The 17,496-nt window shown below is 39.0% G+C and overlaps 1 protein-coding gene across 1 annotated transcript; it reads left to right on the top strand.

Annotated features, from left to right (window-relative positions):
* The first annotated feature begins 732 nt into the window (after positions 1-732).
* rab14l (RAB14, member RAS oncogene family, like) lies at positions 733-17,493 on the top strand. Its single transcript, XM_028601845.1, has 8 exons — positions 733-1,014; positions 7,506-7,564; positions 10,052-10,105; positions 10,876-11,053; positions 12,035-12,101; positions 14,451-14,538; positions 15,005-15,035; positions 15,157-17,493. Exons 2-8 carry the CDS (start codon positions 7,513-7,515, stop codon positions 15,332-15,334), a joined length of 648 nt encoding a protein of 215 aa, XP_028457646.1. The 5' UTR covers positions 733-1,014; positions 7,506-7,512; the 3' UTR covers positions 15,335-17,493.
* Positions 17,494-17,496: the final 3 nt, after the last annotated feature.

Below are 17,496 nucleotides of genomic sequence, written 5' to 3'. Positions count from 1 at the left end.
CATACAGACATTTCATAGAGGGCTTTAGTTTAGTATTATATATTTTTATGTAGGCCTATTATAAACCTGTCAAATACAAATTAGCCCATACCATGTAAACTCAAAGTGGCAGTGTTGCTGCAGCAGAAACTCTTACATCACATTTTAGAAGAAGGGATGCTGTCAGCTCCAAATGTTTAATAAACCCCTCATAGCTGTACTTTCCTTATGCTGATTGTTTGCATGTGACAAATGTGTAATTATCTCTAAAAGAAAAATATGTTTTGTTCCAATTTAACACAAATGCAGATTTGAACCTAGCTTCAACTTCAAAAGCTATCTGTTTGTTTGCACGAACTCCAAAACAAGCCATAGGCTATTTCACTGAAACGGTTTGCCATGCATTCTATCTCAGGAATCTACAATTTCTTTCAGCTAAATATAGGCTACTATTATTGAAGAACACAGTCCTGTCAACCCATTTAAATTGTTCTATTTTAATGTTTGTCAGTCTGGTTTTGATACGCTGCTGAAGGAAACAATCAATATATTTTTAGGCATACAATGGCTTAATTAGATGGACCTACGAGGCTAAACCCATAGGCTAAACCTCACATCTGAATCAGTCTGATATAGGCTAGGTCTTCTTCAAAATGTAGGCTACCTTTGCGTAGTATCTGAACCCAGGTCAATCAAGGTAGGCTATGTAATCAGGTGTAATCAATTTGAAAATGAATCTGATAGGGCACATGCCAGTATTAAGTGGTATACCAGTACAGTATGTATGAATACACCTGTGCAGGTGAGGTTGCTTTCCGCGAAACAGTGCACACTATTGGTGCACACACCGCAACCGCAAATCGCCGCATATGATGCTCTTTGTCCCAGAAGCCCATTGTACAGAGCGGAGGAAACCCTGTGGCGTTATTATGGGCCGTGAGCAGCCATCTTGGATAGACTGATCATACTTGAGCCAGGATAACCTGCATTCCTCTTCTAAACAGCTCAAGAACACAAAGCTCAAAAGACTTTCTGGTAAGGACAGAGAAGAGGAAATACTTGAACACACTCATACATACATATATTCATACACAATGTCTGATAAACGTAGAAACACTGGTGTTTAAATTATGAAACGGTTGAACAGTTTAGCTAGCCTGTGTTTTCCAGGAGTCAGCTAATTGGCAAGCTAACAGATGGCTAATACTAGCTAGGTTGTTTTTACGTTAGCTGCCAAGAATGGGATATACTAACTGTATATTAAACTGCTAGAAAATACAATTAGGGGAGACATTACTTACCCGGCGATGGCTTAATATTGGTTGACAAGCTAACTAAGCAACGTATTTACCATAATCCAACCCTAGCAGCTAACTGGCAAACTAGCATGCTAAAGCTATAGCTAGCTGTCGTTAGTTTGGTGTACGGTGGCTTTTGTGAAATGATTATAGAAGCCAAGTTAATTTTCTAACCTAGTTAGCGACACTAATCACTAATTAGATGACATGGACTTGATTGTTTGTGTGCCGATAGAGGCAACCGGATTACGTATTGTGATTTATGCTATTTGTTGTCAAGATATAATGTTATCCATTGATGTCAGCAAGCAGGTAGCTAACCAGCTAACACAAACTGAGACTGTCAAAACAGCCCATTAGGGCCGTGATTGTTATCAGACACAATCACGTAGTTGGCTACTAACCAAGTCAATGTCATGTTTTATTTCCTCTTTAGCTTAGTAACATTGCTAGCTTTTTATGTGCTAACTAGCAGGAGAGAGTTAACCAAACCGATGCTTTGCTGGTTCATCCCTTTTTTAAATTCTGGTTTTTAGTATAGAAATTATATCGTGATCAGCTGTTGTGCACCGTTGCACATAAGGTCCTCCTCTTTTAAGAATCTGAATCAGTTTTAATGGCCAAGTAAGTGTAAACACACACAGGGAATTTGACTCTGGCTTTATGTTGCTCTCAAAGTACATACATGTACAGAAATACGGCTAAAACAAGGACAATAAACAAACATTTGACTACTAGGTCCTTTTTTGTATATAAAAAGTGTGTGTATATGTATATATGTATGTGTGTGTGTGTGTGTATATATATATATATATATATATATATATATATATATATATATATATATATATATATATATGCATGTAAACAAACTGGCTTTTTTGGCTTTACTTTTCAAAACAACAGATGTGTATAATTTAAAAACCAAAGTTAGCGACAAAGTATAAACTTCTATGTCTTAGTGTTGGAAATTTTGATAAAACTGCCTTTGTCTAACAAAGTTCTGCATCATTTCTGTTTCTTGTGCCAATGCACTGTGTATTAGCAGGTTGTTTTTTTTTAATTGATTTTCTTTTACATGTAAAACATCACTAATTTGATTTGTATGCACTGTGAAAGTGTGCTCTGTCTCGCCTCGCTATAGTGGTGATCTCATTATATTGTTTTTAGAGCTTGAAAGGAGTCACATGATTTGAATAGTGGGCCTGCACATCATGGATGCACTTTGACTATATATGTCATGATTTCCTGATAGCCCAGATTTGAATCATGCTTCCTCCCCTCTATGGGAAGTGGCTGAGAGGAGGAAAGGCAAGGACACATTTCTCTGGAGAAATATTTGTGTGTTGGGGAGTAACAGAAGTGCTGAGGCTGCAGTCTGGTCACATGGTCTTGACTCGCCTTCTCCTTAATGAATACTCATAGGGTTTATTTCTACGTAATGAGCACAAAAAGCTGAAAAAGGGAGGTTGGGTATCACAACTGAATCACATTGTTTTTATATCTGTTTGGGAATACCTTTTGGCTTTGTCTAAAAGTTTACCTTCGAGAGCTCTAAAAACCATCACACATGAGTCATGTGACAGGAGGCAGCCTAGAAAAAGGCCCATAAATATTACACTATAGGATTTAAAGTAGAGATGGCTGGCTCAGGTTAAACTCTTTGTGAAACATGAACAAACACATACAATGAATGCCCCAGAACTTTCTTTTATTCTCCAGTTTGATGGTCAGTTATAACGGAAAAAGAACATAAATAAACTACTTTAATGTAGATTTTCTTTAGGGCTTTATTACGTGGTATCGGATCGGTACATAACCTCCAGTACTTACCGATACCAGCGTTTTAGGCAGTATCGGAGCCGATACCGATACTGGTATCGGAACATCTCTAATTTAAAGCATAGCAATGGTGTTTTGTGTGATTTGTTCATGGCCTCCAGTTCCCATTTGAAACCTGCTCCCTGTAGCTTAATTCACTTCCATCAGACTATAAGTCAAGTTGTTTAAAAAAAAAAGTGCCCAATTTACCCAAAATCAAAGTTGGGCTTGCTTTAAAGTAGTAAGAGGTTAGATACCTAGATAGTTTATGATCACATCAAGTCCATACAGACAGCTTTTTGCATAAATTAGCTAGTTGGTGTTAACCTAAGTTATTACTAAATGTCAGGTCAAGTTGCAGAGTTTATGGAGGACTGAGTGTGAGCCAAGTCTTTTCTGGGGCCACCAACAAAAACACAGTCACAGCCTGCTCTTATTCCTGCAGGTGGTTTACATAGTTTCAAATGATAATAGTTAGCAGCTTCTGCTGTTATAGAGAAGTCATATTTTTCAGGAAATTAGAAATACTAAAACATACTTTGAGTTGTCTTATCAAATTGTATTTTTTATATAATTCATCTCTGAACATAAAGTATACTTTACTATTTTTTTCAGGCATACGATTTTCAGTGCTCTTCTCAAAGTGTTGTAACTGGAGTCAGTATGAGTGTCAGTATGTGCCATCATACTCATCAGACTTGACCCAACACCATTTTTATTAAAACAAAGGTTTCAGTGACACTTCGACCTGAATTAACCCTAAGTAGCCCTGCAGACCCATGTAATTTCCTGTCTCTGATCCTCTATATTCATCCATTTACTCCATTTTCCTTCAGAAAGTTTACACCTTCTGACTGTAAAGTCCTTTTCTCTATTTCTGTTGCTTCTCTCTTAGATTCTCATATCGCAGCCATCCACATTTCGTCTGGTTGTGTCAGCATTAATCTGGTCATTAAACTTCAGATGCAGAAGTATGAGCATAACACCAGCTCAAGGCTCTGATGTGGCACAGTGATTTAAATTTCCAGGAACTGTTTCTCTGAGTTGCAGATCGGAGGAAAAACACTGGTTTAAGGCAGACTATTTTTGCAAGGGGCATAGAAACCACTAGGCTGCTGAAAGATTATGCTCTTGATTGTTAAGCCTGAATTATTTACTTCTCTACAGCAGTTACACTGTTCGGCAGCACCTTGATACAGAAGTACGAAGCAGCCTTTATTCAGCACAAATACAACATGGCCTGATGTCAGGAGATGGCATTGCAAAGTGAATTTTATGGTGAAATGAGAGAAACCGCCTGTTTTCTAAAGCAGCTTCATTGATGTCATGTCAAATCTGCATGATCAAAAAGAACATCTCACCCTGGCTGTTCAACCAATGTATTTGTATGAGTGCTTTTTTGATATAGGCCTGGTAGTGATCATATTGTGTGATAAATCTTAAGGCTTTTCCCTGCGTGCTTTGTCTGTGTGCTGTAAATGGAGTTTGATCAATGAAGCATTACTGGGTATCGGATAGGGCTGTCCCAAACGATTTATTTTTGAACAATTTAATCTAGTGATTATTTTTTTGATTAGTCGACTAATCTAATGATTCATTTTTTGATTGATTTAACTATTAATTTTTCAATTATTATTTTCCCATTGCTCAATTAACAATTTACACAAAACAAATTTCAATAAGGCTCAAATCTCTATTTATTCAAATTATTTAACATGTAAAATTAATTTTTTAGTGCAACCTGAAGCCAGATGTAGGCTATCAATCCAACCACAAAATAAAGTCACTTTCAAGAGGAATACAAAAATAATAACTTAAAGTAAACGGAGCAAGTGCAAAAAGAGTAGTTTATTTGCTTTTTTTAACAGTAGGTAAAAATAATGTATCTAAAGGCTGGTTAAGCACTGTAGGGAGGAGAAGTTGGACAGCTTTTTTTTTTTGGTCTTGTTCAAGTGATTGGCACATCTGGGTGATGGCGTCGGATATGCGTTAGCATGTTCGATGTATTTCCACTCACATACCCAACAACTGCTGAACAACGCCGACACACAGTCCTCGTCTTATCTACCACTCTCTCACCTGTAGCCTACTACTGTAACTGACCCGAAGACAGAAGTTTTCAATGTGGGGACTGCACCAGGCGGGAGGGCATGACACGGGACCTGACAAAAAACTGCATGTAGTCGGAGAGCTCGGCTAGCTTCAGAGCTAAGGCGGGGCTACAGATTAGGTGTCCCTAGAACCTGCGTATCTAACCGTAACTTTCCACATTACATTAAATTAATTTGCATGCAAGTTCTATTTATTTTATTTAGTGACGCGTCGACGCAAATTATTTGTGTCGACGCATTTACATAATCGATGACGTTGACTACGACGACAAATCGTCCCAGCCCTAGTCTCAGAGAGGTGTCAGGGCTATTTTTAGTCTAGCTTTGAGCATATGATGCTGGAGGTGTGCATGTAGTGCTGATTGATTGATTGATTGATTGATTGATCGATTGATTGATTTTATTTGACCCTTTCGTTAGATCAAGCATCAATCATCACATCCATATTAAATAGCTCTATCAAGACCTCCTAAACTTCTGACGATCACGGTTTCCTTCTAGACTGTGCACTCATCAATCAAATTTAGCCAGTGTCACTGTGTTGTTCTGTCATTATGAGAAGAGACATGGGTTGCTTGTAACTGTGGAAAAGTGGCCTACTGACTGCTGAGGAGCTTTCTTTACCCCTACATGCTACAAATGATCCATCAACTCATTTGTCTACATTCCTACATTAGGTTATTGTAACTATGAATATGGCTAATGGTTGTTTTGTGAGCCGCTGAAGTGCGGATAGAGCAGACAAATGCATCCCATCACATTTAATTTTTTATTTATACTTAATTGTTTTGGTCAGTGGGTTGTTAAAGACAATACAAAAACATGACTGCCATGTAGGCCTAATTAAGATGTAGTATGATAGATGTGCAATATTATAACGCTCTTCTTATACCATAGTGGCTGCTGATATTTTTTTCTTTTGAATCAGGCAGAGCTCTATTTTCGTTGTGAATACTCACCTAGGCACTGTGAAATATCCACAATAGGCAACGCACTTGATTTAAGTTTCTCACAAGCCAAGTGAACATTTGTGCAGCATGTGAAAGGTTGCCTGAGCTTTAAGCTCTGAGATATTTGTAATGTGAAGCATGCTAACTTCAGCTATAGTGAAAGCTCAAACAATGTGGCACAGCATCACCTGAGTGAGTTTGAAGTGTTTATACTTCCCAATGTTAAAACAAGTAAAGTTGGGTAAATTATATACTAAATGTTATTAAAATGTACATCCTAGAATATTGTATTTAGAGTAGTATATCAGTTAGCTAACAGGTGGTACTCTTGAAGTTAAAAAGTGAAGTCTCCGTCCACATAGATTGTGACTCCACAAAGATATGACTTTTGTTAACCTCTGTGGTAGTAATATAAGTAATGGGCTATAAAGGGGCAATGAATCATTAAGGATTAATAAGCAGTTTGTTATTGGTCACCAGACTGTTGCAGTTGTTTTCTGTATTTATTTATGCAAGCAGAAATATGTATGAAGTGTGTGGGAAGTGCAGTCATCGCACCTCTTAGTTGGCCAACCAAATAATAAAGTATTAGTGTTCAGTTTCATTTTTGGTTACTTGTATAGGCTAGTCTCCACTATTGCATCATTGGAATTTAATAGGAAGTAAATTACCTCCATGATCAGATATGTGTTTTATGGTTTTAATCATTAGTCATCATAAATCATTCTTGCTGATATTGATGAGCCTGTATTTATAATCATCAGGTTTAAAATTGCATTATATAACTAGGTAATTACTCAAATTATATAACTGGACCTTTCACACAATGTATATGTTTTAAAGTGTTAATTCACATTCCTAGAACTATACTGTTTTTATTGCTGTACTTTAGCAGGCATTGTAGGGGTGCACGATTCAGAAAATGTCACGATTCGATATTGATTTTTAGGCTTTCGATTCAAAAACGATTCTCGATTCAAAACGATTCACAGTATGTAAATGTAATTACTTTTCCCATGTGATTGCAGTAGACGTACAATAAAAAAAGTTTAATTTTTGAATCCTATGAATCAATCTTGAATCACAATTCAAATATGAATTGATTTTTTTTGCACACCCCTAGTGCATTGATAAATCATCTGGCCTTGCCAGGGCTGACATTATTACGGTCATATTGCTCTAACAGGATTATTGTTGTGTTGAATAACACTGGCCCTTACATGACCAATTTAAATTAAAATGTGTACAGTATTTGCTGTGTTTTATTTGCACTCTGAATTACCTAAAAATCTTTAATTAGGAAAACAGCAAATTGCCTAAACTTACCCTTCTTTTCTCTCTTTCAGAGCCACAATGACCACTGCACCGTACAACTACTCCTACATTTTCAAGTACATCATTATCGGTAAGTGAGCAATGCCCTTCAGCGAGCCATGTTGATGAGCTTGTGGGAGCAGTTCACAGTGCATTGATATATTCCACTTCCAAAAGGACCATAGAATGATCACACTTAAATCTATATTTTGTATACTGTACACCACCACATACACTGAGTGGATTCAGAATGTCTCAATATGTCTATAGTCTCTTTTTTGTTTGATCTTTAATATAGCACCTGATTTCAAAAGAAAGTTCTGCATGGCTGCATTAATCTGCTGAGACAGTAATACTGGACAAAAAGACATATATCAGTAAACCTGTCAAATGCATTAGTCTACTCAGATATCATGTAATCAATTACTTATGTCGTATTATGTCATTTTATAACAATCACTAATGCATAAATGCATTACCCTGTGCTGCTAATAAATGACCAGTTTAGCATATACTGCACATGTCTAAATGCCTTTTCCCCATTAAAATTATGTTCCACTTTTGTGAGGGCTTGAAGTGAACATATTGCTGCTTTTACATGGACATACATTTACAGACAGACATATGCATAAACAAACCCCCACAGCTCTGGGCTGTTTACCCTCCTCTGTAAAACCTAAAACACCCTGCCTCAAAGCTAACAGTCAGCTTGGATCTTAAAGGGGTGTGTGAATGAGTTTATAAGAGCAGCCTGTGGCTTGCTACTTTCTGCTTATACCTTTTTACTTTCACGGTTTGGTTTTAAAAAATATTTTTTTCATGCCTTCTGATCCTGCTTTTGCAGTTGCACACAATTTTCTAAGCTTCTTTTGATTGTTCGAGCAGAGGAAATGCCTCAACCCTGGTGCTGCTTGGTATTTGTATCAAAATTACTGATGAATGGTTTTCAGCTTTTTCTTGTGTGAGTGTTCCCCAAAAGCATCAATAGTTATTCCCAGAATATTGGCACACTTTTAATATCAAGTTATTCAGTCAAAATTTTGATTTGGGATTTTGTTTGCTTGCAGCATTGTTTTTCTTATTTTGATGGGCTGCAAATGAAGGACTCAGGAGCCACATATGATTACACTAACAGGATAAAGAATAAACGTACCATAAGTGTCAAAATGGTTCTAAACATGTATTGTCAAACTCAGAAGGGCAATGCACATTATATCCCAAGTCTTTCTGTCTCTTATTGCTCCACATGAAATTTTAAGTATAGTCGCTGACTGTCTTAAAGGTGCTTTAAGTGATGTAACGCGTTTTTTAGGCTAAAACATTTTTTGTCACATACAGCAAACATCTCCTCACTATCTGCTAGCTGCGTGTCCCCTGAACACACTGTAAAAGGGATAGTTAAAGAAAATGTATTTAAAGAAATTGCAGCTAGTGAGAATGCCTTCTAGATTTAGGTGTTCACCAATGAAGCGACTCATACATCAGGCAATGATGGGTTCTATAAGGACACCTCAGAACAAATCGACAGACTGTTACAGCTACATTGAGAGGGATAAGATTTGTTTCAGAGGTATTCTGATAAATAACATCTGCATAATCTAATATTGGTAATAGAAGCTGTGAGATAATCCTTTTCCTGACCTGTAGTGTAAAACAGTTGATAGAACGATAGTGTTCTCAGACTACAGTTTATTTTCTTAACTGAATCAATATGAGGTTTAAAAGAAAGCGGAGAGTCAAGCAATATTTAAATTCCTCCACTTTCTCAAGTGTTGTTCCTTCCAAGAAGCAAATTTAATAATTATTAAATGGGTGAAGAGAATTAAATTTAGTGCTGAACAACATGATATATGATTTCTTCTTATTAAGTAAAAGTTTATGTGAAAACCATTTTTGAACAGCATCAAAGTTGGCCTGTAGTGTATGCTCAATATGTAAAATATCTGGTTTGGAGGAATAGATCACTGTATCGTCTGCATATAAATAAATATGACAAGTAGAGCAGGATTGCGGAAGATCATTAATAAAAATAGAGAATAACAAAGGCCCCAGAGATGAGCCTTGAGGTACACCTTTTTCAATAGTTATAAATTTAGATTGACAACCATTATAAGAAACATACTGGCGTCTATTGTGAAGGTATGAGTTAAACCATAGTAAAGACTGTCTAGAGAAGCAAATAGCAAAAAGTTTGGCGAGGGAGAAAGTGAGAGTGACGGCGATTAGCTTCAGAGCGAGTACCAACTCTAGAGGCATAGTGAGAGAAACAAAGTGTCTCCCCTGTGCTTTTCTGACCAAGGTGGGAAATCTGTAGCAGGGAAAGTTAACCCTCTCCTTGATTTTCCTGATCGAGAGGTGCATGTCAGGCTACGCCGTAGGGTCCTGTGTAGGTTTGTGTGTCCACGTACCTACGTATGTAGCAACAAGATTTTACGCAGAAGTATAAATCAAGCTTTAGAGGGGCTGCTACATCATGCATGGGGGCAACACTGCAGGCTTGAATAAAGAATTGGTGTTATTCTGTTATTTCCTTGGTTGACGACCTGATCCATGTCTGTCTCTCTCTCTCTCTCCACAGGGGACATGGGGGTAGGGAAGTCATGTTTGCTTCACCAGTTCACAGAAAAGAAATGTAAGTGCTGCCCTGATTTTGACTCCTTTTTCATGTGTGCGTGTGCCTCAGCGTATGTAAGGTTGCCAGGTTCAACTTGAGTGCCTACATGGCTTTAGATTTCTTTATACGCCAGCGGAAATCAGTGGCATACAAGTCGAGTGTGAGCTCAACAGTGAGAGACTCTTCTTCTGTGTGAGTCAGCTGCAGCCTCCCATTCCCATTCAGCCCCGTTTTTGTTAAGTGCTACTATTATCGAGCCAGATGCGGTGTTCCTCATTCACTCGCATCGCCACCATCACATCCTGCATACACATGCACACACTGGAAGGATTTAAAAAAGGTTTTCAGTGTCATTTAAAAAGAAATTTGCCGCTTTCTCAGTGTGATACTTTCAATTTAAAACTGAGTATGATGACTAAAGACTGTCATAAATTATTGATGCACCTGCTGCTGGCTAACAATGGAGGTCTGTGTTCATTGTAAGCAAAAATTGGCTGTTACTTTCATCAACCTGATGAAGGAAGAAAACCTTGAACACACTTCCTGTCCCACTAACTCTACGTTTTTATCAATTTAAAATTTAAATTAGATAAAACATGGCTAATTAGCTAAAAAAAATGGTAACAACACTAAAATCATTTAAATTGAAACATAGCAAATGAACACATAAATACATACAGCAACACAAGGAATGCATGACCATTGAAGGTATAAAATGGCACCAGTAAAACAAGTTGACCCAAAGAATCAAATTGAATTCACAGTAACCTCACTTCTCCTCTCCCTAGTCATGGCGGATTGCCCCCATACGATTGGTGTAGAGTTTGGTACGAGGATAATTGAGGTGAGCGGCCAGAAGATCAAGCTGCAGATTTGGGACACAGCGGGACAAGAGCGCTTCAGGGCCGTCACCCGCTCCTACTACCGCGGAGCTGCAGGGGCGCTCATGGTCTATGACATCACCAGGTACAGGATGCTTGTTATGTGTTTATGTATGTGGGAAATACAGTTACTACATGGTCTCAACTAGTGCACACTTCCTCCCGAACAAACACGAACAAGTTGTTTAACTGCTTGTGTCAGACCCTCTTGCCCAAACTGTTAGATGGTATCAGGGGTTTTGCCAAATAAACACAGTTTAACATGTGGAATGTCTGTCCACACCCACCCAACTCCTGTAAGGGGCCCTAGGGCTCCAGAAACGGTATTTAACTGGAATATCTAATATAAGTTGTTTACATCACTGTTAACGTGGCCAGTCTCAGCTTCTGCTGGGCTAATTGACAAAAATGGGATACAAAGATAAGTGTTGTTTGTGTCATGCAGTTAAAGGGTGTGGCTTAAATAACTATGAAATAACTTAAAGTTATTATTCCCTGTAGTTCATGAATCTTGCACATGGTCCAGTTTGGTTTAGGGCATACAGTGTCTCAATGCAAGGAACTCCAGACATTTCTGTGTCTGCCATAGATTGCTGAAAAAACACTTGACCTGACTTCAAAGTGACTTAAGCCAGTGTGGTAGAACTCCTTTGTACTTTGGGAAGAGTCACTCTGTAACTTTTGACTCATTGACGTTGTTGTCATTAGCATCAAACCTGTAATGTTGAGGAAATGGTAATTTATTGCAATCGGGACATTTTTAGATTAGGCTGTAACAAATGACAGAAATTACTGGGCAATGGAGATATTAACTGTTACAGTATGTCAGTTACAGACAGAAGCTGCTGGGTTGAACAGAAGTTTTCACCTAAGAGAAACTAAACAAATATCAATTTTGAATATATCTATAACTCCTAAATTCTTCACTGATGTTCTCCTGCTCTCATTGTTGCACCATCCTCATGTAGCAGCTGCAGGTTCTTTCTTGATCTCTCCTCAGAGATGGCAACATTAGGTCTTTGCCCATCGTCCTAGTAACCCCTGTCCCTTTGTTGATGTCCTGCAGGAGAAGCACGTACAACCACCTCAGCAGCTGGCTGACTGATGCCAGAAACCTCACCAACCCTAATACTGTAAGTACACAGATGAACATCTTTTCATTTTGCATATCGGAATTATTTTGTTTGTGTCTCCTGCATCTCTTAAACTGCACCCACTGCTTTCTATATATTTTCTTTTACTGTGTAGTTACTAGGGGTGTTACCATTCTCCAAATTCTCGATTTGATTACATTTTCGATTCTAAGGTCACTATTCCATTTCTTTTTCTTTTTTTTATTTCTTTTTTATTTAAAGCACAGGTTGCTATACCATTTTTAGACTAGGCTTTTATGCAATATAATATCTAACCTTTGTTCGCAATGTACCACACTACATTGTCAAATCTAAAACATTTATTAACAACATAATGTAACAATAACTTATATCTATAACCTGCCATCTAGTTTCTCTTTTGTAACCGCAGTCTTCATCAAAGAAGATGATATTCTAGTTCACAAAAAAAAAAAAAAAAACAGCCATGTCCATAGTCTTCTCTGAACAAGTATCTTAACAAACTATTTCCGAACAATTGTACTTATACCACACAGATTAACTGCCATGTTAGTCGTGCTGCGAGTGGAAGAATATGGTACATGCACATAGCAGAGCTTGCAAACTGTGGCTTTTGTCGACAACGCGAACGTTGTCAACATAACTCACTGGAAATCCAAAATACTTCCACACCGGAGACTAAAGTGAAAGAGGAGGGGGTTCAAGTTCTGTCGATGGGTCTCCTGCATCTGCAGTTGCATGCTATCTTTTGACTGGCTGTAGCTAAGTTAGAGGAGGTTGACTGACTCACAGCACTTCAACACGTGTGTTGACGAACTGACCGAAGAGCCGGTTAATTAACCTGAGTAGTGTCACTGAACCGGGAGAATGAACCGACTCACTCCTGTCATTTTACCTCCTTCGTGCCGTGTGTGTGTGTGTCTGTGTCTGTGTGTGTCTGTCTCACAGTAGCAGGCTACACGTGTTTTTATTCTGCTTGGCAAGCCGACTGGACGTGACCTGCATTGAAGATTCCATTTTTTTAAATTCGAGATTGTGACTTAATTTCGGTCGAAATCATGACACCCTTAGTAGTAACTGTATTGTATTTCCTCCTGTGTCATCCCTCTTATGTCCTTTTTAAATATACCTCTGTTGTCACTTCCGCTGCTCCATTGCCTTTCTTCCCATTGTGTCATTTTCCCTCTACCCTGAGCCTGTTGGAAGCCACAGTCCATTTCTTAGATTGAATTTCTTGGTAAATATGATTAGCTCTAAAACTCACTGCTCTCATATACACTCAGTGAGAGCAGTGTGTTCCTTCAGAGAAGAATGTTTCTGTAATATGCCACTTCAGGTTTTAAACATCAAGTGGAAAATGTTTTCCTGGTGTATACGCAACCGTGAGGTTTATTTACATCAAGCTATTTTCATACACTAAAATAGTTGTTTTTAGCTAGTTTCTATGGATAAATATGAACACAAGGTTATTATGAATATTATTTGAATGATTAGTTTGTGTTGTGTTCTTTCTATTACCTCTTTACAATAGCAAAGTAGTAGAAAAATAATCAACACAAGCCTATTAACCTACTGTAAGCTGTCTTTGACTGAAGTATGTTGTATCGGCCATGCGGTGGCAGTGTTGTAGTCTAGCCATGACTGTGTTCCTGCTTCAAGGGAGATTATTTGGCTGCTGTTGTCTAAGATAGGGAAACCTAATGAACACAGTATAGGATAATTTGACTGATCAGATTTGTCATCTTATTGGAAACGAGTTGTGTAAGACTTTTTGTAATTTTTCAATATCTGCTAAATGTCAGCTCTCACTTTTCACACTTAACAGCCAAGAATTCAAAATGATTTAATTTGATGAACATTTTTACGTTAATATCATTATCAAATCAGCAGTACTTAGATTGGTGCCTATGGCCATTTTTTATGCAGTGGCAATAGAGCACTCTTCTCACCCTAAATAAGTTTGGAACTGCCATAGCACAGTGAGGATCATTGTGAGAAGTTCTGAAATAAAACAGAAAAAAACGAGTGGTTTATGCTCAACATGCAGCAGTAGGAGTCTTAGGAGAGTCAGTCACTTCTACATCAAGGAAGCTCATTACATGACATCAGTACATTACAGGTCTAATTACATACAGTTGCTAGGGGTACAGTCTCTTGTGCTCATGCGGGGGGGGGGTCAGTTCCGTTAGTGTATGTCTCAATCGATCTCTTAACAGACAAATCAACAGCATAACGACTGCTTTAGGGACAGTCTTCCTATTCTGCCTTTGGCTTTCTTAGCTCTTTGAGGCTGGGAAAGCAAATTTGTCCCTGAGGGACCGAAGTGTCTAGAGGATTGTCTCACTCCCGTTCCTGTCTCTGTATTCTCAGGTGATCATTCTCATCGGAAACAAAGCAGACTTAGAGGCCCAGAGGGACGTCACGTATGAGGAAGCCAAGCAGTTTGCTGAGGAGAATGGTGAGACACACAAACATTTTAGGAAGACAGAAAAGAAGGTTCTAGGTGGAAGAAATGGTTTCCTTTTACATTTCTCTTCAACTCTAAGGTATTAACTAATAAGACTCAAACTCATTCTGCAAAAACCTCTTCCAAAACTGTGACCGATCCATCCTCAATTTCAACAAAACCATAATCCCAAGATGCCAACAAAATGTCCAAATATTTAGAATTAAAATTCGCTTCTGTATTCTTTTCAGAATGTTTGTTTATATAAGCCCGTATAGTTGATTTCAAGAGACAAAAGTGAAGATTAATATCCTTTATTTATATTACTTGGACAGAAACTAGGAGAAGGTGACTTGAGGAAAGCGGAGATATTAATTGAAAGAGGGGGCGAATGAGAACTTAGTATTTGAGGTATGTGAACTTGCAACAGTTTTTTTTTTTTTTTTTTTTTTCATCGCGTCTGTTTTATGTTCCACAGGTCTGTTGTTTCTGGAAGCCAGCGCAAAAACGTAAGTCTGCACAACTTTAGCCATGCCAGTGATTGCAGAACATGAACTATCCCTCTGCTTACATTCTCAAACTCCCAATTGCCTCCTTTCTCACATTTTGTGTTTATGCTCTTGTGTTCAGAGGTGAAAATGTTGAGGACGCCTTCCTGGAAGCTGCCAAGAAGATCTACCAGAACATCCAAGATGGCAGCCTGGACCTGAACGCCGCTGAGTCGGGCGTCCAGCACAAGCCCTCGGCCCCTCAGGGCGGCCGGCTAACCAGCGAACCACAGCCCCAGAGGGAAGGCTGTGGATGCTAATGACCAAGCAAACCCCCTTTATCCTCCCTTCCTCTCTCTGTCTCTTCGTCTGTCCTGCCCACCCTCCTTTAACCATCTCCCCTCCATCCATTCCTCCACCTCCGTACGTCCATCCACCCTCCTCCCTCACTGCACTAGGGGCTGCATGAGAGCAGGGCTGCGGAGGAAAGAAACGGGAGGGGGGATGGGGGGGGCAGATACCGACTTGGGCTAGACTTGAGCTGGGCTGTGTGGACTACATCTCTCCCCTCCTCTTCTCTACCGGTCTGTCTCACTCCTCCTCCCTAAACTCTGTCAGTGTGTTGTCGTCCCATAACTCTTGCGCTCCCCTCTGCTCCTCTTGCACCATTCAGTCTAGTTCTCCCCGACATAGTATCGTAGACGCCACCACACATCACATGGGTTACTGACACTTTAGATAGATGTAACGTTCATACGATAATGATACACAGAGACTGTTTTTTTTATGTTTGGTTTTATAGCTATATATATATATGACGTGTAAACACTGCATTAAGTTTCAACCACCACTGATCAGTTCTGTATGAATCGGCTGTAAATTATACTCTCAAACTCTTGACATCTCTCCTGCATGGTTTACCAATCCAGCATTTTATCGACACATGCGGGTGTGCTATCTCACACTTTAGCTTGTGTGGGATTAGACAGTGAAGGCAACGAAGCAGTGGATCATGCAGCCGCACAGGTAGAGGCTCTTAAGTGTGTGTCAAAGAACATGTAGCAGAGTGAGCTTTTTCAGCAGGATTCAAACCTGCTTGTGGCTTTTATTTTGTTTCTGCTGCTCGGCACAGAGAGTGTTCCGGCAACACTGATGTTCTCAGGAGAGAGAGTGAAGACATTTTAGAAAACCAGTAATTGCCCACTAATTCCTTGAAGTTAATTCCTCAGTCTCTCCTATCGCAGGAAGGAATATTGGGTGTTTTTCCAGCTTGTGAGTGTCTGTGTGTTGAGAAGTTTGATGGGAGTTTCATTTAAGTAAAAAACATGGCTTTTCTGTTTTTGATAGATTCATTTACATCGGTTTCTTTGCACCAGTTCTCCCTCTCCTCGCCCGTCCGACCCCAAAACTCTCCCCCCAGGTCATATCAACAGATTCTGTCTTTACCAGCATTTTCTTTCTTTGTTTGTTGCCTTATTATAATTAACGTTATTACTTTTTAATCTTTGTGTTGCTGCACTTGCTCTTCACACTGCTGTTGGACTCAGGTCGAGTCAGTGGTCTTTAATCTAAGTCTTTTTAGATTGACGATTGCATTTTACTGGAGAACAAAAATGCAAGTGGCTCACAGGTTTAAAATATCTCAAAGGTATCAGCAGCATGGTCTTAAAAGGTCAACCCTCCCTCAAGTGCTGCATTGAAAAGCTGATCTGTTCATGTAGGCGTCTGTTCCTCTGCCTTGTCTAATACAACACCCAAGAGCATGTCCCCCCCCCCCTCCCAAAAAAACCGTGAAATTGTCAAAATCAAATTTTTTTTTTCTGTACCATAGTGATTCCCTGATTGGACAGCTGTATATATTGCTTCTAAACTATCGGTGATTACCTCGCTACTTGGGATTTAGATATTGATTTGCTGGCTCTGCCAAGATCTGTACAGTTGATGTGCTAGTGGGTTGCCTGTAATTCATGCTTGGGAAATTCTGTAACATAGTTTCTATTAATAAATATATGTAAAGGACAGACACCTAAACACCCCCCACCCCGTCTGCACACTACTGAACCTGTTGATTGGTTGAGGGGAGGTAGTGGATTGACATTATGTGCAAACTAGTATTTGTCTGCAAACTCTGATTCCTCTCATTTCTGTGGAGTGGAGAATGGGGCACTTTTATGTTTATATATTCTTTTTCCACCCCATCATCGCTCCTCCACATGGGAGGGGCCTGCATCGCTGTCTTAACTCTTGGGGAGTGGGGATTGGTTTATTGTGGGAAGTTGGTGGGCTGGGTCTTCCTTTTTCCTGTGACCACTTCCTGCTTTTGTCTGTCCACAAGTACAAAAAAAGTACATATGTATAAATTTTTAAGGAGCTGTGCTAACATTTCAATGCGTTCTTGAGTGTATATGATTTTAAAATGTTGACATTTTGATTTTAATGACAAAATACTCTAGACAGAAAAAATAAATTATACATAACCTGT

This window comes from Perca flavescens, chromosome 16 (assembly GCF_004354835.1).
Source record: "Perca flavescens isolate YP-PL-M2 chromosome 16, PFLA_1.0, whole genome shotgun sequence".
Classification (NCBI taxonomy): Eukaryota; Metazoa; Chordata; class Actinopteri; order Perciformes; family Percidae; genus Perca; species Perca flavescens.
The sequence above is the reverse complement of the archived record's forward strand: the minus strand, read 5'-3'. Positions and strand labels throughout refer to the sequence as shown.